Source organism: Herpailurus yagouaroundi, unplaced genomic scaffold (genome assembly GCF_014898765.1).
Source record: "Herpailurus yagouaroundi ecotype Mexico unplaced genomic scaffold, PumYag 216, whole genome shotgun sequence".
In the NCBI taxonomy this organism is placed as follows: domain Eukaryota; kingdom Metazoa; phylum Chordata; class Mammalia; order Carnivora; family Felidae; genus Herpailurus; species Herpailurus yagouaroundi.
Window position 1 is genome coordinate 5958159 of NW_024412447.1, and position 20206 is coordinate 5978364.

Here is a 20206-nt window from a genome sequence, read left to right on the forward strand (position 1 = left end):
TTTGACCCTGATGGCACTCCATGAAGTACAGATACTGATGATCCTCATCTTGGGCAGTGGCAGATGGCATCTTAACAAGTGTTTGTCTCTGTAAACATCCCAGTATGGGGTGACATTAGACAGTGAGAAACAAATTGAACTATAGATACAGTCAAATTCTAAGCATTAATTCTTAGAATACAATGTTCGTCTGGGGATCAGTCTCTAGACTAATCTTTTTTAAGACCTGAATCATACTCTGGAGGCATTTTCAGAGTAAACTGATGCAAAGGTCATAAGCAAGTTTTTTTCAGTCCACACTAAGTTTGAATTTCCAGGTATGAAAAATTTGCCTCTTGAGTTTTTAAGTCCTATGTATTTGCTTGGACGTACGATTGTATGATCACGTGGTCTAGCTTTGATCTTTTCTACCTTGTTGCGTCCCTTGTGTAAGAGTCGATGCTCATATGGCCTGTCCAAGGTTCTAGGAGAGCCACCAGAGGATGGGAGGAAGTTTCCTTTTGGTGGATCCAGGTAGATGTGTTTTAACCCATGTGGAAAATTCCTCACCGAGGCTTAAGACCAGATCCTTAAGTAGCGCTGGGAGATAAATCTCAGGAAATGTGTCTGGTTTCCCAAGTGCTAATCAGTGTACCAGCTGCATCAAAACATGTGAGGATCTTTTGAAAAATAGAGACTCTGGAGTCCTCTCCCTGGAAGTTTGGGGTCAGACCTACAAATCTACCATCTGCAAGCTTCCCCCAGCTTCCCGGGTGATTCTGGTACATGTCATGTTCGGAACTCACTCTGTCTAGATGTAGATACAGATACAGTTGTCTGTATGTGTGTGTGCGCACGTGTGTTTTATATGAGGAGAGTAGTACTGATGGAGTGGAATAGGGTGGTGGCTTGAAGTGCTTTCTACTCTCTGTCCTTTTTTTGCTGTTTTAAATCTTTTACTAGGTAGGAATCTTTAAGGGAAAAACGGTAAAGTTAATACTGTTTTTTTAAGATGTAAATAGAAGGGGGAAATAGTAGTAGAACCCCATATGTGGTATTTTAGGTATTAGACGTATAAATATATACTGGCTTGTGATAAAATGTCCAGAAACATAAAACATAGCTACAGGAATCTCTGACTAATGGTATTCCCAGTGACTTTCAACTTCTTTCTTTATGCACTTTTCTGTAGTTGGCGGGGAGGGGGGGGGGGCTTGGCAAACAAGTATCACCACTGAAATGCTGAATTATAGAGCACACACGATTGTCGAGCACTGGCCCGAGGCATGGGGAAGCAGCTCTGAATAAGGAGGAAGATGTACCTGCCACCATGATATCTGCGGTTCACATGGTCCCCTGTGTAGAGAAAAAAGGTTACGGTATCAGAGTGGGTGAGAAAATGTCTCATTTCACTACTGAGGCTGACTGAGTTTGCTTTAGAAGGAAACTCAGTCCCATTTGGTATTAAATTCTCTAGGATTTGAATTTAGTTCATTGATTGTGGTGTGTGTGTGTAAGATTGCTGTGTTCTGTTATTTTCAAGGTTATTGTGTCTTGACAGGAAGAGCAGGCTAAAATTATTGTATCTTTTGCAGCTGTTAAATTTATGTGAGGCTGAGGACTCCGCTTTAACAAAGCTGCCTTGTTACAAAAGCCTTCCGTCACTCGTACCTCTGCGAATTGCAGCGTTGAGTAAGTTAATCCAAATTAAGTCATGAGTATGAAGATGCAGGGAGACAGTGGCTTTTTCTGTTTTTTTTTAATTTATTTATTTGAATTCAAGTTAGTTAACGTACAGTGTCGTATTGGTTGCAGGAGTAGAACCAACAAGTGCCCTCCTTCATGCCCATCACCCATTTAGCCCATCCCCCACCCACTGCCCCTCCAGGAACCCCCAGTTCTCTATATTTAAGAATCTCTTACGGTTTGCCGCCTTCTCTGTTTTTATCTTATTTTTCCTTGGGGTTTTTTTTTTTTTTTGATCTTTTTTAAGGTGGAATCAAAAAACTTGTGTTTGTAGGAGAACGTAGGGTAGTCAAGCTTCCAAGACTCCAGACACATCCAAATGAGGTGCTGCATGTGGCAGTCTGCCTTTCTTCAAAAAAAAAAAAAAAAAAAAAAGTATTTGTGAAACTACATAATGAGATGTCAATAGATTATATCAATTGTTAGGATTTAAATAATTTTTTACTCTTATAAATGATGCATTTTACCTTATAATAATTAACTCTCTATTCTGTAGTTCTGTCATGACTCTGATACTCTGGTTTAAGAATTGTCATAGCTCTCAGGGCACCTGGGTGGCTCGGTCAGTTAAGCGACCAACTTCAGCTCAGGTCATGATCTCACAGTCCATGAGTTTGAGCCCCTGTCAGTCTCTGCGCTGACAGCTCAGAGCCTGGAGCCTGCTTTGGATTTGTGTCTCCCTCTCTCTCTCTGCCCCTCCCCTGCTCATGCTCTGTCTTTCTCCGTCTCAAAAATAAATAAAAAAACATTAAAAAGAAGAAAAAAGTATTGTCATAGCTTTCATATATTGCCATTTGCACTCAAATCAGAGTATATAGTAAGATTTACTACAACCTGTATAGGCTTCTCAGTGGCTCCATAGCATTTGAGACTCCTGCCACCTCTAGGCTTTTGTGAGGAACGTCAGTTACACTGTTGAATTTTTACTCCTTTGAATTCTCACTTAGAAGCATGGTCCCTCCCTTCTCTCTCTCTCTTTCTTTCTTTCTTTCTTTCTTTCTCTCTCTCTCTCTTTCTTTCTCTCTTTCTCTCTCTCTTTCTTTCTTGATATATAAATACCCAGTACAAGTTTTTTTTTTTAGTTGACTTTTTCTCTTGCTCTGTTGGGTTTTACGTTCCTAATAAAACATTGCCAGAACCTTCCTTGAGTTAGGGGTAGAGGAGGTAAGAGGCAGACCATTATACCTGCGCTTGAGCAAGGGGCTGGGGTGTGGACGACACAGCAGGTGGGAGTGAGGGGGGTGCTCCGCAGCCAGGGTTGGAATCTTTGCTTGTGTCGGGATTGCTTTCTCTGCATGCTTTTCATTCCTGTTGGCTAATAACAGGCATTACTCTTGGATGTTATCTCTCAGCTAACATGTGGGATTAATGTGTGTCCCCTTTTCTATGAATATTTGCATTTTCACAGCCTTTAACTCCCCAAGATGGGAGGAGGCTGCCTGGTCAGACATGGATAGTGGAAGAGAAGCCGGGCTGTGTGTGTGTGTTCCCTTCACCACTAGAGTTCAGGGCCAGCCCTCTGTCAATTCAGCATGCGTCTGCTTACACTCAGCCATGCTCTCACCCCATGTGAGGATGGGGGAAGTGGTGTCAGTGCGCACTCCCTTTTTTCCCCCTCCAGCCCTTCTTCCTTCTATCTGGACCAGGTAATATTTATCATGGCCTTTCTGACAGGCTGTTGACTTCCCTCCTAGATAACCCTGAACATGTACGTGAGCTAGAAGACCATGTATTCCTTTGTCTTTCTTGAGGTCGGACACTTGGGAGGTGGTTCAGTGATTCAGTTTGTGTTGATTGGTAAGAGCCTTTAGACAAGGCAATTATTCATATAATTTTCAGGTTAATAATGAAATTGTATTGATCTGTCTCCCTAAAGATGCGCTTGCTGCCTGCAACTACCTTCCTCAGTCCAGGGAGAAGATCATCGCTGCCCTTTTCAAGGCCCTGAATTCCACGAATAGTGAGCTGCAGGAGGCTGGAGAAGCCTGTATGAGAAAGGTGAGTGAGTGCGTGTGTGTGTGCGCACACATGGGTGTGAGTTCTGCCTTTAGGTTCATCCTGTTTACCTCGTTTGTGTGCCTGGAAGTCTCTGTTTCGTACACACTGCACTCTGATAACATCTCTATTTGTTTCATGGTCCTCATAAGCCTTTTAAAATAATAAATAGTAATGAGCAGTCACGTTCATTTCATCATAAACTTCTAGAACATATATGGTTGATATTCCATTTTCCAAGGAAAACACACACTTGTTGCTAGAGCTGAATGAGCTCATTCTGTTTTAAAGTATATTCTGTTAACTGTTTTCCTTTGTAACCTTTTTTTTTTTTTAATAGTTTTTGGAAGGTGCTACCATAGAAGTGGATCAAATCCATACACATATGCGGCCTTTGTTGATGATGCTGGGGGATTATCGAAGCCTGACACTGAATGTCGTGAATCGTCTCACTTCAGTTACCAGGCTCTTCCCAAACTCCTTCAATGATAAATTTTGTGATCAGATGATGGTAAGCCAAATGCATAAATACTCTCTAATCAGCCTGAACTTTTAAGTTATTATTTTTTTAAGTAATACATATACGTGGTTTAAAATTCAAAAAGCATGAAAGGGGGAGGCACCTGGGTGTTGAGCACCCAACTCTTGATTTCAGCTCAGGTCATGATCTCACCATTCGTGAGTTCGAGCCCCTTGTCAGGCTCCAAACTGATCACGCAGAGCCTCCTTGGGGTTCTCTCTCCCTCTCTCTCTCCCCCTCCCCTGCTTGCATGCATGCGTGTTCTTTCTCTCAAAAATAAATAGACATTGGGGTGCCTGGGTAGCTCAGTCAGTTGAGTGTCTTACTTTGGCCCAGGTCACGATACTACGGTTCATAGGTTTGAGCCCTGCATCTGGGCTCTGTGCTGACAGCTCAGAGCCTGGAGCCTGCTTCGGATTCCGTGTCTCCCTCTCTCTCTGCCCCTCCCCTGCTTGTGTTCTCACTTTGTCTCTCTCAAAAATAAATAAACAAACATTTAAAAAATAAGTAAGTACCAAATGAATATTTTCTCGATTTTGTAAATAAATAGATAGATAGATAGATAGATAGATGGACATTAAGAAAAAACAAGAAAGGGTTATTGTGAAAGACCCCCCCTCGTTCCTGTCCTCCAGTGGCCGCCTCCGGTTCCTATGTTAAGAGTTTCCTGTATGTCCCTTAGAGATGTTTTATACTCATAATAGGTCATAGGTGTATTCTTTTGTTTCCCTCAAAAGGAAGCACAACGTTTACACAGTTGTTACTTTTTTTTACGACTTATCATTTCAGATGAGAACATGAAGTGCTTCTTTCTTCTACTCCTTTCTCCTATTCCCTTACGTGGACGTGCCCTAATTTGTCTCACTGTTCCCCTGCTGAGGAACATCTAGGTTGTTCCCAGTCTTCTGCTGTTATGTAGACAGTGATATAGTTGAACATGTGTAAGAACTTCTGAAGTATTTTGGGTTTTTAGAAATACCAAGGAAATGATTATGCAAATAAAAATACCTGTTTGACCCTGTTTAAATTTGAAGCATAAGCAGTTGAAGGAGGTTCAACTATTGACTTTCGTATACGTTCGGTTTTGCTCCTGGAAAGTAGACGGTTACAAATAACTTCGGGTTTCGTGGCACATTACTGCAAATGTGCATGTACTTGGCATGCTTTTTTCTTAAGTAGCCTTTGACCATTTAGATATCTCAAAACATTGAAGGTATTCGTTTTGGTTTTGGCACAGGTTTTCCGCAGCCGTAGACAGGAGTAGACAGGTACAGATAGAGCGTGTGGGGTGCAGATGTGTGAGGACCACACAGCTTTTACCTCATGTGTGGTTTCTTCATATCTGCAGACCCCGAAACAGCGAACAATCACCAAAACACCTACCTGGGAATTGGTAGCATTACGGTTGGTCCTAAAAATTGTAGCTGCTGCCCTATTGGAGTAGAACTGGGAAACAGGGTATTACATGGAAATACATTTTCCAGATTGGAAGCTGCCTTCCCGTTAAGCTTCCAAGCGTAACACACACCCCCCTACCAGTTTACGTCCGTACAGACATTCGCAGATGTGGTTCCAGTAAATGAAGTTGTATCGCCTCCTAATGAGAGCACATCAGATACGCTCTTTATCTTGTGTCACGTCACAGCTCTTGGCACACTTGTGTGTGAGATCCGTGCGTGTTCTCAGTGTCTCTGTATTTCTCTCACCTCTCGGCTGTCCTCTTTCACTGCTTTTGCAGACCTGCAGGAAGCAATGTGTTTGTGATCCGTTGGTTGTTTTACAGCCAGTCTGATCCTTCAGACTTGCTGTGAGCTGAGAATTCATTTGGTGAACATCACTACCCAGACCTTTTAGAACAGCGCGAAGAGACTTACTACCTCACAGCCTGTAGTTCCTGACTTAGGCCCGGAGTCTTTTTCCCGGAAGTCAAATCCGTGGGTTTGTGTTTCTGGTTTGTGTAGGGGATCACCCCTCCCCCTGCTCTGGCATTACAGCTGCTTTCAGAATGGTGAAAATTTCTCTAGGAGCAGAGAGTGTTGATGTACTTGGATAAAGAAAGACTGAAGCTGCTGTTGGTGTGGCCGTGTTCATCTGACGCCCACCTTGCCAGAGACCAGCCTGCGTCCGTGCCAACTCTGCTTTCGTGTTCCCGGCATGGGTCTCCTGATGTGCCCGTGCCTGCTGCTCTCGGGCAGGGCTGGTACGCTGGTCTAGGATGGACACATTTGCCCTTCTGTGTGTGTTCTTCAGAGCCGCATTCCATCACTGAGCCTTCGTCTTGCCACACATAATCCGCTTTTGAGGCAAACGGCTCAAGTCCTCGGTATAATTTTACGAGCGAAGACACCTCAGTGTGTAGGATAGGCATTCATGATAACCACCTTAAAAATTTTGGTGATTAGTATCTTTCCAGGAATGTTACTGGCAGAATGTTGTTAGCTTAGTGTATTTAATTTCTTTGAAAGTATGTGTATTTTAGTGTTTCTCACTGCCTGTTCTTGGGAGCACTTGCTCTATAAGTGTTTAGGTGTATTCATATCATCCATCCCCAAGCCTCTTTTATCCCGGAGTCTCCTTTAAAACAGCTAGTTAATTCCCCGCAGGGCATCAGTGTTTGAAGGACAAGTTTGGACCGTGTGGGACAGTGAAGATAGTTGAGTTATTTGGATGCTCTTGGGCTTTTAGCTATAGGTTCTGAGTGCTTATCTGCCAGGTTTTGCCGGCCACTGTGGCTGGGAGGCTGGCTGCCATACGTCCAGGCCGGGCCAGAGTTGCACCAGGCTCGGGGATCCCTCTTCTCGAGCTCTTGCCGCAGAACACAGAATCTTATTATTAGCTCACAAAGGTTGCCCTTGCCCTGCACAGAGTAGAATTGCTCCGTATTTGCACTAATTGTACAGCCTCTGACTAGATGGGATCCATGATCATCTCCCAGCCCACCCCCCGCACCCACCTTGTGCCCCCTCCTGCTCAGCCAGACATTATTCGTGGCTTCAGGACCTTTCTCTCTCCTCTTCTCTGCCTGGTGTGCTCTTCCCTTGTGCTTCTGGAGTGTCTGCCTCAGCAGGGCCCTCCCTGACCTTGACCCCCTTATCTGGCTGATGCCTGTTCCTCTTTGACAACCCCTTGCCGTGACTGTTCATGGCAGGCACCTGTGTATTTTACCTTATTCTCCCCACTGGAACTGAAGCCGGAACAAGGAGGGATGATGTCGGCTTGTTCCTTCTCCACAGGGTGCCTCGCCTGGCGCCTGGCTCCTTGAGGTGCTCATGAACAGCTTCAGGGCAAAGGGACGTGGTAGTGAGAGGGTAGCAGTAAAATCCCAACGTCAGAATGGCCGGGTTTCGGGACGTTTTCCACTCTACCGGCGTAAACTCAGCCTTCTAGAAGTGATGCCAATGCCAACTGCTCTCTTCTCCAGTTCAGTGGTTGGGCCATTTCAAACACGAATGCTGGTGTCCTCACATTGAATATGACGGAAATTCATGGTTACATATGAACTTCCACCTAAGAACAGCAAGGCCTTGAAATGATCCTGTGTGAGGCAAAAATGTTTAAGAATGTGTTTTTTTTTCAACAGCAACATCTACGAAAGTGGATGGAAGTGGTGGTCCTCACCCATAAAGGGGGCCAGAGGAGCGACGGAAACGTGAGTGACTTCTTCGCTTCTGGGCAGGGCAGCTGTGCCCGGCACTGCTGTTCCCAGTGTTAGTGTCAGAGCAGTGCTTTTCATTAAGACGCCGGTCAGAAATCTAGCCTATAGGAACTGTTGACCATATTTTATTAGCATTACGTTTTGCCTTTATTTTTCTGGATGACTGAACATTCCTTTTTATGTTTCTTTAAAATCTCTTGTTCGCTTTAATATGACATTTTCATTGGAGAATTCTGGGAAGCTTGAAATGTTAGTCTTTTAATTCTAGTTTTGCTTTAAAGTGTACAAAGTGTATTTTCTAGACTGTTCTTGGCAGCTGCTGTTTGCATGGTGGTGCATTCCTCAGCTGTTGTTTTCCATCGCTTTCCATCATCATTGCCTCGTAAAACTAAGTATAGATTTTAGGACTTGAAACAGTAAGGATAATGCAGTAAAGCATCACATAAGTACTGGTGTGTATGTTTATGGGTCTCAATCCTCCACCCCAGCTATTTGCCAAAAATCAAATGGCCAGTACTTCGAAACATTTTTATGACTTTAAGTTAAATATTTTTACATGTCTGACGTTGGTCATTCTAAGACTTTGCTCTTAAAAATAACGGTTCTTGCTGTTTTGAATCTAATTTGCATATGTTAATATTCTTCTCAAATATTTTTTAAGTTGATGACTGTCCTATCGGTAGGATCATGTTTTCCCTAAGTTCCTGTTACACCTGGTGAAATTGTACGGCAGTGTCCTAAGGAGGGAATGCTAGAGCTCTTCAGAGGCGTGATCAACGTGGCTTTCTGTATTCTGTGCCTGTTTGTTGGATGCTGTGTTTCATCCCAACTTGAATTTTTTTTTTTTTTTTGGCTTTATTATGCTTTGTTTTGACCATTCTGTGTCCAGGTGTTTTGTTTACGTAAGTCTTGATTCCTGCTGCTTCTAAACAGCCAGCTGAGCAAAACTAATCCAGGATTCCAAACTTTCTAGGAGCGTTAATACCACCATAATAACCTCTTTGAAGGTTTGTCATCAGTATACACAGGGGAATATCAGGAACTCTTGGTGGGGGAGAGCAGAGTGGGTTTTAAGAGCCGAAACTCTTGGGAGTAGGTACGGGTGCCTCTATTGTTTTTCCTCCCCATCTCTCAATCTGCTAGGTATTTTTGCTCTAAATTTTTAATATTTGTTTTATAATAGGCTGTTAATTCCCCGAAGCACACGATTCTAGAATAAACGTTTAAAAACCTAAGGGGCAGGTGAATTACTTCCATTAGATCAGAAAGATTCCATAAAGTTTGACGGAAGTCATTTGGAGGGCTCGTTGGATGGGGCAGTGGGCAGGGGGCGGAGCTGTGGGCCTCGGGAGTTCCTCCAGCTCCCGTGGGAAACGTGGTGACCATCCATCCTGGGAGCGTGCTCCTGGCAGGCCTGGGAACACCCAGCTCTGCAGGTGCGGCCTCAGGCCATGGTGTTTGGGGTCTACCTGCAGCGTGCCCACGGTTTCGTCACCTCAGCCCAGGGCCAAGCCACCTTTCTGTTCTTGAACTCTGATCATTTTTTATGGATGTTGTTCACGATTGGGAATGGATTTCAGAACATAGGTTGTCCCCATTGGGTTGAATCCCCAAATAATAATTACATAATGGAGAACCTCTAACTGAAGACATGTTAAATATAAATAGTTGACTATTTATAACACTGGGTGTACCCTGATGATCAGAGCTTTGCACTATCACCGTGTGGAGAAAGGTTTCCCATTTGAACATCGAACCCCCCCAGGGGAGAACTCACAACCGCTTGTGGAGCTGTGTCTGTGTTGGCATGCATGGCTTCACTTGGCAAAGTGACCCAGGTAGCTGTGCGTTCTTCTGGGTGTGGGGGCTGTGTCACCGTGACCGGTTTATGGGGCTAAACCACCTGGCACTCTCCTGGCTACAGCTGGGAAAGACAAAGAAAAGTTCTTTAATGACAGCGCTGCACGGGGAAAACTTACTCTGAATAGAAACAGATATTTAAGTGCATTTGCACACAACTGGGTCTGACAGTTTCTCCCCCTGGGCAAGAGTTCCAAAATTCCTGCTTTTCAAATTTGATTTAAGGAAGGGATATGCTCCATTCTACACTCTCTGAAGGGCTCTATTTTGACATCTGAAGGGTGGAAAGTGTGCTTTTTTGCTGTTGAGCATTTGTTAATTATTGTGCTTTTTCATCATTGTCTTTACTGTCTTGTTTCCCCCAATAATCCTTACTGTGTATGAGTATATGGGAAGTTTTTATGTAAATAACATAAATAGAAAAAAAAGATGATTTTCCTCCCCATCCTCAGGAAAGCATTTCCGAGTGCGGGAGATGTTCCTTGTCTCCATTCTGTCAGTTTGAGGTGAGAACAACCCTATTAAAAGTCAGTTTATGACTTGCATTGTGAAGAACGGTTTATATTTTCTTTTCTTTTCTGTTCTTTTTACCTTTTTGTTGCCTTTTTTCATGCTGTAATTTTTGTTTTGGTTCAGCCTGCCATGGAAGGGGTAGAGGTGAGAATCTCAGTGGAGGCCCAGGAGGGGGTGTTGTCGTATTTGGTTTTGCTGTGATTTGTGGTTCTGTGGTGGACGGAGTGCGTTGTGCCTTGGAGTGCAGTGAGCCGTATTGTCTGTCTGTGGCGGAGTTGTATCAGTACCGTTGCTGTGAACTGTCCGGATGCCACGCATGTTACCTATTAGGACGTTTTAAAGCAAGAGTCCAAGTTCTCTGGTTTCTATATGTTAGAATCGCAATATGTCAACACCGTTTAAGATTCAGCCGGGTTTTGCTCTCATAATGGTGATATGAACTCCTACATCTAACAGCCTCTTGGGAGGAAACTACACAAAGAACATCACCCCTGCTAGGGACTGAGAGGAGCTGTTTTCTTGCACACACCTGAGTGCCTGGCTGCCTGCCTGGAGTTTAAAACCTCCCTGCCCCTCCGTGTCTCGTCCCCCTGCATTTCTCGCTCACGCACACCACACTGACGTAGTCCCCGACACCGTGACTTTGGACAGTCAGAACCCTGAGCTTTCCCTCTGCTGTAAAATGGGAATGATAGCATCTGTCAGTCCTGGCTTCCGGCGATGCTGTGGAGACCAAAAGAAGTGATTTTGTGCCCGCGCTTGGAAAACGTAAACCACAATATGAAAGTACCATTCTTAGAATGTTACAATTTCAGAGTAGATCTTGCTCTGTGTTCTGGGGAATTCGGCAGCGGAGAACTCTACAGGTGAGGTGGGGTGACACTGAGCCATGTTTTCTCATTTCTTCCCCATCTCACTGTTGGCCTTGTGGTTTGTCAAGGCATTTGCGGAAGTATGTCAGATGCTCTTGGGATGGGGCCCCTCCTGATGGGTGTTTATCATCCCCATTTTACTGCGCTTAGACTAACGGACATCCTACTGCACACGGTGCGGGGGGGGGGGGTGTACATCAGGGAGTCTTCCCTTCCGTGGCTGTACTTCTGGCCACGTAGAATCTCTGAATTGCGGATAAAAAAATGTGGGAGCTAACACTGAGCACGGAAAGTGGGCCTGAGAGCGATTGACCACTGAGCTGTCAGCACCTGGAAAAGTGCAGAAATCTTGGCATTTCACATTCTTTGTACGATTCCATAGAGCCATCTGTCAGCCTCATCTGTAGGTCTGGTTGACGAATATTTTTAGTACCGTGGTCAGTCGTTTATTTACGTTCATGTTCAACTTTCAGGATAAATACTTAAGGATTTTTTGAAGGCTTTTCTCATGCTAAGTTTTGAGGACAAAAGAAGTCTGTGCCCTCAGAACTTAGTGTATTGGGAAGACCCCGTGATGTCACAGCAGAGCAGACCCCGTGATGTCACGCTCCCCTGGCCACAGGCTTGCTTGTTCCTTCCTCCATGAGGCTCTAGCGTAGCAACCTGTCAGGTCACGTCCAGCACTTGTCCATGCTCTTGAAAACAGACACAGCACAATCACATCAGGTACACAGCTCCCTCTTCCCTCCGTTGACAGATGAAATCTGAAGGCCAAGGGCAGTTAGTTTCCTTGGGCCACAGCAGTAATCTGACATTGGTAAATTGTGGCTTTTTACATGTTAATTCTTTGCTTCTGGTGGCTAGCCTTGCGAATGTAGCTAGACCATTGTAGGGTCTGTAGTGATGTTGAGATCTCTGGCTGGCAAAATTAATTGGCCTGTTTTGTAATTTCTGGGTTTCTTCACTAGGAAATGAAAATTTGTTCGGCAATTATAAACCTTTTTCATCTGATCCCAGCTGCACCTCAGACTCTCGTCAAGCCTTTGTTAGAGGTGGTGATGAAAACAGAACGGGCTATGTTGATTGAGGTAATGGTCAAATTGGGGTTAATTCTGATTCTTCCACCATCTGTTGGCTTGTGACGTTTTCACTTCGTCATATCTTAGATGGGGTACTCTAACAGCACAAAGATGTTCCGTGCTAGTATTCACTTGTGACTGTTGCACGCTCCGGTTACGAGGAGGGACAAATGCATTCTCCTGCCATGGTAGGTCGGTGGACCTAAGAAGCTTCAAGCCCTGAGAGGATGCTGTTTCACCCACATGTTTTCTAGGCCGGCAGTCCGTTCAGAGAGCCTCTCATCAAGTTCTTGACTCGGCACCCCTCACAGACGGTGGAGCTGTTCATGATGGAAGCCACACTGAACGATCCCCAGTGGAGCAGAATGTTTATGGTAGGCACACGGGGAGCTGGGGTCCAGTGTCCCTGCACATTCCTGTTGGCCGGTGTGCTCTGCAATCCGAAAGTCACACTTCGTTGTTCAGTGCCCTGCTTTTCTTTTTCTGTAACATATCCAAGTGTTAGAAACCTCATTGTCGCGTACGTGGAAAGTGTGGGCCAAGGAACCCCTGTCTGTAGGATTTGGGTGGTGTTAACAAATGAATGAACTGCTAGGATTATGGAGTCCACAGTCACGAAGTATCATTACCGCTAAGGAGCTTTTTGTTAAAAGGGTGGTTATAGCAGCTTTTTAGCCTGCCTAGACAGATTGGGAAAGAACCGTAGTGCTCATTCATCTAAACCCTTTGTGAGCCCTGACTGGCTTAAAATAGCTTGTTTGTTCTGTTTTCAGAGTTTTTTAAAACACAAAGATGCCAGACCTCTGCGAGATGTGCTGGCCGCTAACCCCAACAGGTTCATCACCCTGCTGCTGCCCGGTGGCCCCCAGACCGCTGTGCGCCCTGGCTCACCCAGCACCAGCAACCTGCGCCTGGACCTCCAGTTTCAGGCCATCAAGGTAGCATCTCCTCACCAGACACCTGAAATCTTCAAAGTTCAGGTGGGATGCTTGGAGAACCCTGCCAGTTCCCTAATTGTCCCTTCTTTGACAGATCATAAGTATTATAGTTAAAAACGATGACTCCTGGCTGGCCAATCAGCATTCTCTGGTGAGCCAGTTGAGGCGTGTGTGGGTTAGCGAGACCTTTCAAGAGAGACACCGGAAGGAGAATATGGCTGCCACCAATTGGAAGGAGCCCAAGCTGCTGGCCTACTGTCTGCTGAATTACTGCAAGTGGGTGCATCCGTTGTGCTTTCTGTCCAGTGACTTGTTCCCTCCCCCCAGTAAGCTACACCGGAGCCCCTCTGGGAATTTGTGCTTAGCCGTGGACCACGTGCACCCACGTCGTCGCGAAAGCAGCCGTAACATAGCCTGTTCTCTCATTTGACCCTGCAGAAGGAATTATGGAGACATAGAATTGCTCTTCCAGCTGCTCCGGGCCTTTACCGGTCGTTTTCTCTGCAACATGACGTTCCTGAAAGAGTACATGGAGGAAGAGATTCCCAAAAACTACAGCATCGCTCAAAAGCGTGCCCTGTTTTTCCGTTTTGTGGACTTCAGCGACCCCAACTTTGGAGATGAACTGAAAGCCAAGGTGAGTCTCACGGTTAGGCTGTGGTTTTGCCGTGGGCGTCGGGGCTAATTTTCTAGGGAACCAGGGGCACTGTTTGTGTTCTGCTGTGTCTCCGCGGACACTTAACTAGAGTCTGGACTGTTGGCGAGGAAGATGCCGCCGTTGAAAAACTTACGGCGGGTCCAGAGTGAGCCAGTGTTGCAAAGTAGGTTGTTGGAGTCCTTGTTTTTAGTAAATGCCTCGTTTGACACGAGAAGAGTAGACAGACTCAAGTCGCTTTTCCTCCTGTTTTGACCCACCTTTCTTGCTGACTGCTTGAGTCAAAGTCAGGTGATGGGTCACACCCTTGACTGAGATCTCGCTTCACGGGTTCAGTGTCCAAGCAAACCCTGGGGGCCCTACCCACCTTGTTGAAGAAATAAAGAGCACGGAGCACAGCATTGTTTTCCTCCTCCTTCATGTTTACGTTTTCTTGTAGGTTCTGCAGCATATCTTGAATCCTGCTTTCTTATACAGCTTTGAGAAGGGAGACGGGGAGCAGCTCCTAGGACCTCCCAACCCAGAAGGCGATAACCCAGAGAGCATCACCAGTGTGTTTATAACCAAGGTGGTGTCACTATCAGTGCTTTGGCATGAAAAGCAACGTAGTAGATGAGAGAGAACGTGTGAGTGTGTGTGCATGCGTGTTTTGTATGATGGGTTCGCTGAAATAAGCTTATTTCCCTAAGGTTCTAATCTTCCACAGTTGCATTGGTTTATAGAATTGCGTTGGTCGTATTAGAATGCAGTGCATTTTTTTGAGGACACTTCAGAATGAACTGACTGTCCACACAAATAGATTCCAGTGAGAAACGGAACATATGTCAGTGAACAGTTAGATGTTGGAGTTGTTTTGTAAAAATCCCTCTCGCTGGTTAGAGTCTTGACACATGGTTTTTGTCTTCACTTTTGCAAAAGAATCTACTAAAAGCCAGTGGAAACAGACCAGATCTAGTTGCCACCATGTCCCTTATTGTCAAGTTAACGAGACCAGTGTGACAGCAGGGATGTCTGAGGTTACCTTAGGTGTTGGGTCTCTCTGTATGTTTACAGTAGCGTTTCCGGTTTGTGCTAGAGAGGTTTTCCTGAGTGATGTGTTTGAGAAATGGCTGCCCGGCGTTCCTCTTGGTGGTTCGGCTGTCCTGTGCTGGCTTGGCCTTTGAACTTTGCCTGCAGGTGCTGTGTTCACCTGCAGGCTGGTAGAGCATTCTGTATACACGTGGTTTGTTGGAGTGCAGTGACCAACAGGCATTCCTCTGCAGGGTATTGTCTGAACGCCCTTTAGGAGAACCCAGTTTTCTCGCTCCTTCCGTCACCGTTCCGTCCTGGGGCCCAAGTGGAGGGGACTGTTCCCATTGGCAGTGTACTGGTTCCTGAAGACGGGCGTCCTTCCTGCAGTTTTCACCCCACCTCCGCTCTCTCTAGGAATGAGAGCTGAGCCCAAGGAATTGTTTGGGGTCCCCGTATTGACACTTGCCTCATTCCGGGCAACTGGGGGAGATGGTGCCTCAGATGCGGCCCCTTCTCTTGCGCTGCCTTCTCTAGACTGTCTTTTGAGTCAGATGCTGCTGACTCAGCACAAGTGAGGAGTTGGGATTTCGAGGTCAGGTGAGGGTTAGTGGCACCAGGCAGGTGGGGGCCCCGGGAGAGGCTGCCGGGAAGCGGCAGGTCCAGGGGAGAGGGGACTCGGGGAGCCAGAGGAACCCCAGTAAAAACACAGTTGTGGTGGAAGACTTCAGCCTTTCAGAACTTTCTGGGAGAAAACGTAGTTAGGCCTGGAATGGAGAGTCAGCGCACTTGATTCAGTAGAGACCTGCGGGGTATTCCTCGGGGTGGACATGTTTTCTCATATTCATAAAACAGAAATGTGTCTGATACTTGATGACAGAAAACTGTAACAATTTCTTTAGAGATTTGTTTTTCAGGTAGCATTTGCTTACTATAATACTGCAAAATAAGGACTAGAGAGACACTTAACAGCTGACTAGGCAAAAAATCTCAACTACTTGGAAATTAAGAAACTCTGTCCTTGGGGCACCTGGGTGGCTCAGCCAGTTAAGTGTCTGACTCTTGATTTAGGCTCAGGTCGTGATCTCATGGTTCATGGGATCGAGCTCTGCGTCCCTGCTTGGGATTCTCTCTCTCCCTCTCTCTCTGCCCCTGCCCGGCTCTCATGTGCTTGCTCACTCTCAAAATAAAGAAATATTAAAAAAAAAAAAAAAAAAAAAAAAAAAACAGGGGCACCTGGGTGGCTCAGTTGGTTAAGTGTTCAACTTTGGCTCAGGTTATGATCTCATGGTTCGTGATTTCGAGCCCCACATCGGGCTCTGTGCTGACAGCTCAGAGCCTGGACCCTGCTTTGGATTCTGTGTCTCCCTCTCTCTCTGCCCACCCCAGATCATGCTCTGTCTTCTCTCTCAAAAATAAATAATTTTTTTAAAAAATGAAAAAAAAAAAAGGAAAAAAGAAATCTCGTCTTAAAGAAGAGGCCCTCCTTTTCCCCTGAAGGTCCTTCACCCGCTGTGTTCAGACTTGTGAGCCCGCCCTTCGTCAGTGAAATTCGTTCCGGGAGCCTCTGATCCGCACACATAACAGGAAAATGGGCATGACCTCGTTGGTTCTCTTGTTGTAAAGCTTGATGTTGTATATGCCGTGCGCGCGCGCGCGTGTGTGTTTAGGAGCGTGCTTGTGCGTGTGTGTCTGAAGGTGTAAACCTGTCGTGTGGCCCTTGGTTGGTGACACGGCTCAGGACTGGACCCGAGCTCCGTTCTGCTGGTCTCGCCCGCAGGTGCTGGACCCGGAGAAGCAGGCGGACATGCTGGACTCGCTGAGGATCTACCTCCTGCAGTACGCCACGCTGCTGGTGGAGCACGCCCCGCACCACATCCACGACAACAACAAGAACCGCAACAGCAAGCTGCGCCGCCTCATGACCTTCGCGTGGCCCTGCCTGCTGTCCAAGGCCTGCGTGGACCCGGCCTGCAAATACAGCGGACACTTGCTTCTGGCGCACATCATTGCCAAGTTTGCCATACACAAGAAGATCGTCCTTCAGGTACCGCGGGGCGCCCTCCCATCCCCCCTCCACCGCGCCCCCCCCCCCCCCGCAGTTGTAGCCTCCTTTGCTGTTGTCCTTCCCGGCACCGTTTAAAAATAGCTGGTTTCTGCCGTGTTACAAACACCGTGAACCCTCCCATGACCGCTCACTGTGTCCCCCGCTCCGCAGTTACTGCTGTGCTCCATCGTCCCTCTGCGGCTTTGCTGCTGAAACAGCAAAGCATCTCCTTTGCCCATCTCCTGCTCCTCTGCACGTTGTAGCCTGGCTTCCGATCTGCTGGTCCATTGAAACTATTCTGCAAGGGCCCAGCCCGTTCCTTAGCTAAAGACACTAGGCACTCTAGAGCCCTCATCCCGTACTGATCCTCTGCCAACGATGAGCACCCTTCTCCGAGTCCCCGGAGGGGCTAGGCCTTGACGCCAGGCCGCCCTGGGTTTGAGTTTCTCTTTTGCAGTCGCAAGTTTGTGACCGAGTTTAGTGTTGTCTCTGTAAGAATTAAATGCGGTAGTACACTTGAGTGCTCAGTTTGTCCCATTAATGTTGCCTAAGCGATCATCCTTGTCCTCTTCTGTGCGGTCTCTCCTGATTGTTTTCCTCTGACCACTTCGTCTTGTGACCTCTGAGGTGTTACGCCCCAGACCACAAAGCCAGTGGCCCCTCCGTCATCACCTCCCACAGGCACGTCTCTGGGGTGCTGCTCTCCCAGCCAGAGACGCAGGGACCATCCGCGATGTCCTCTAGTTCCCGGTCGGGGCATGGGCGAGTCCTGTTGATCTCCAGCACCTGCCCTGCCCCCTCCATCTTCCGTACCCATCAGGTGGTCTTTGTGTCGTGACCTTACTTAAGGTCAGGACGTCACCTCTCCCGCTTTTCTAAGACTGCCGCCGAGGGCAGTCCCTTTTACTCGTGTCACGCTGTGGTGAAAGAAATGATCCCTGTACATCAGCTAACTTCCCATGAGTTACACGAGACAGAGTCCCTGTAAGGAGCCAGGTCTTCCTCTGCGTGCTCCACCCTGGCCCAGCACGGGCACAAAGTGGGAGCTCGGTAGGAGGAGGAACAACGTATTCATCTCAAAACTTAAGGAAGGAGAAAGCAGCTTTGTTGTTTCCTGAGAAGACAGCCCTAAGGAATTTTGCAAAAACCGTTTTTGCAAAAACACCCAGTCTCGGTTCAAAGTGATTGTTCTCATCTCCTTTCTCCAAGCCTTCGTTCTCACCGTGCGTAAGAACCTCTTCCCTGTTTTAGGTCTTTCACAGTCTCCTCAAGGCTCATGCGATGGAGGCTCGAGCCATCGTGAGACAGGCGATGGCCATTTTGACTCCGGCGGTGCCGGCCAGGATGGAGGACGGGCACCAGATGCTGACGCACTGGACGAGGAAGATCATTGTGGAGGAAGGCCACACGGTCCCGCAGCTCGTTCACATCCTGCATTTGATCGTGCAGCACTTCAAGGTGTGTAGAGAGCACCACGGGGGGTGGGGACCACACGCTGAGAGCACCATAGGACCATAGGGGGTGCGTCCTGCACGTTCAGGCATTTGCTTTCACCTCTTGCTTATCTCTAATTGTTTGCGGTAATAATGTGGTTAGTCGTCTTTTAATAAAGGTATTTCTGGTCCATTGGGGGGTGGGGGTGTATGCGTGTGTGTGTGCCCACTTGGGCATGTGTGTTGGAGTCACGAGGCAGTGGTCCCGGTGTGACACAGGCCCCGTACCCCTAGGTCTACTACCCTGTGCGGCATCACTTGGTGCAGCACATGGTCAGCGCCATGCAGAGGTTGGGCTTCACGCCCAGCGTCACCATCGAGCAGAGGCGGCTGGCCGTGGACCTGTCTGAAGTCGTCATCAAGTGGGAATTGCAGAGGATCAAGGACCAGCAGGTACGGCTGCCAGACTTGTCCTGTCGTCCCAGACTGAATTCCTTCTGCTTCTCCCTAGAAATCAGTTTGTAAAGTCACACCTGTGTGTTTTTTAAGCCGGATTCAGACATGGACTCAAATTCAAGTGGCGAAGGAGTCAACTCTGTTTCATCTTCCATTAAAAGAGGCCTGTCGGTGGATTCCGCCCAGGAAGTGAAACGCTTTAGGACGGCCACTGGAGCCATCAGCGCGGTAAGATCGAGTGCTTTCTGTTATGGGTTCTGCGCTTCTTTCATTCATTCCACAAATTCCGAATGTGGGCTGAGTGCCCAGCACCGTGCCTAAGACACAGCCGGGAAAGGCTGCACTCACAGGTAGAACCCCAGTGACCTAGGACTTACTCACCGTGTTTCTCATGTCACGAGACACGGTTGTTGTTGTTTTTTTGTTTTTTACATGTGTATTTAATACCTTAGAGTTCCAATGAGAATGGCTAATTCCTTGCAGGGAGGCATCGAGAGAAACGCTCTGGGGTAAGAAAATTGATCGAGAATGTGCACCCATTTGTGTTCATTTTTTTCATAATGAACAAATGTGTTCTGTTTTGTTTGGAGAACACAAGAGAGCCAGGGAGGGGGTTGCTCGCTCTTCTCAGCCCTTGTTGAGGTGATGGCTCTGTCACTCTGTGCCTGAGGTTGAACCGTCCCTCCCCTCTACTGGTCTCTACTTGTGCTCAGGTCGGACACCTCGGGCCACGGATTTTGTCCATTTACGTGTCAGGTCCTGCTCACCCGGCCGCGGACCCTTCTTGGCGTGCGCCCAGCCACCTCCCCTGCTCACTGCAGTGCCTCCCAGCTCCTCTCTCCTCTCCTGCTGCCTCTTGTCAGAATCTAAGGGAAGCTGAGTAAAGGGAGCCTGGGGCCTCTGTACTGTTACATCGTTTAAAAATGAAACTTGAAGATGGGGCACCTGGGTGGCTCAGTTGGTTAAGCCTCCGACTTCGGCTCAGGTCAGGATCTCATGGCTCGTTTGTGAGTTCTAAGCCCCGCATTGGACTCTTTGCTGTCAGCACATAGCCCTCTTCGGATTCTCGGTTGCCCTTTCTGCCCCTCCCCCACTCGTACTCTCTCTCAAAAAGAAACATTTAAAAAAAGAAAAAGCTTGAAGAAGCAGTAGGTCAGGTTGTCTTTCCCCGGCCAAGCCCTCTCTGGGGCTGAGGCCTTCAAGGCCTGTGTGACTCAGCCCTGCTGATGGCCTTCGTGCCTCCCCCGCGCCCCCCCCCCCCCCCCCCGTTCTTGCTCACGATGCTCCAGCCACACAGGCCTTTCCTCCACTTCCGGAGTGGCCCAGGGTCTTTGTTCACTTGGGACTCATCCACTGGCTCCTTTTCCTGTGCCTGGAGCAGCTTCGTCTGTGCTCTTCTCCTGGCTGCTGCTCCGTACGAAGAGCCGCCTTGGTGTCCTCGCGACTTTGT

At 47.3% G+C, this 20206-nt stretch overlaps 1 protein-coding gene across 16 annotated transcripts in view; it reads left to right on the plus strand.

Annotated features, from left to right (window-relative positions):
- The window catches only part of TRRAP (transformation/transcription domain associated protein), a 113779-nt gene that overhangs the window by 43121 nt on the left and 50452 nt on the right, over positions 1 to 20206 (plus strand). For 10 of the 16 annotated variants that reach the window (XM_040455881.1, XM_040455877.1, XM_040455888.1 and 7 more), the window contains exons 28-43: positions 1575 to 1671; positions 3602 to 3723; positions 4061 to 4231; positions 7821 to 7889; positions 10208 to 10261; positions 10392 to 10412; positions 12109 to 12228; positions 12474 to 12593; positions 12993 to 13157; positions 13252 to 13433; positions 13596 to 13794; positions 14252 to 14380; positions 16601 to 16867; positions 18119 to 18325; positions 18595 to 18753; positions 18850 to 18984. In XM_040455881.1, the coding sequence (XP_040311815.1) occupies positions 1575 to 1671; positions 3602 to 3723; positions 4061 to 4231; positions 7821 to 7889; positions 10208 to 10261; positions 10392 to 10412; positions 12109 to 12228; positions 12474 to 12593; positions 12993 to 13157; positions 13252 to 13433; positions 13596 to 13794; positions 14252 to 14380; positions 16601 to 16867; positions 18119 to 18325; positions 18595 to 18753; positions 18850 to 18984 (2217 nt within the window). The remainder of the gene's footprint in view (positions 1 to 1574; positions 1672 to 3601; positions 3724 to 4060; positions 4232 to 7820; positions 7890 to 10207; positions 10262 to 10391; positions 10413 to 12108; positions 12229 to 12473; positions 12594 to 12992; positions 13158 to 13251; positions 13434 to 13595; positions 13795 to 14251; positions 14381 to 16600; positions 16868 to 18118; positions 18326 to 18594; positions 18754 to 18849; positions 18985 to 20206) is intronic. The other 6 variants (XM_040455889.1, XM_040455893.1, XM_040455892.1 and 3 more) reach the window with 2 other exon arrangements.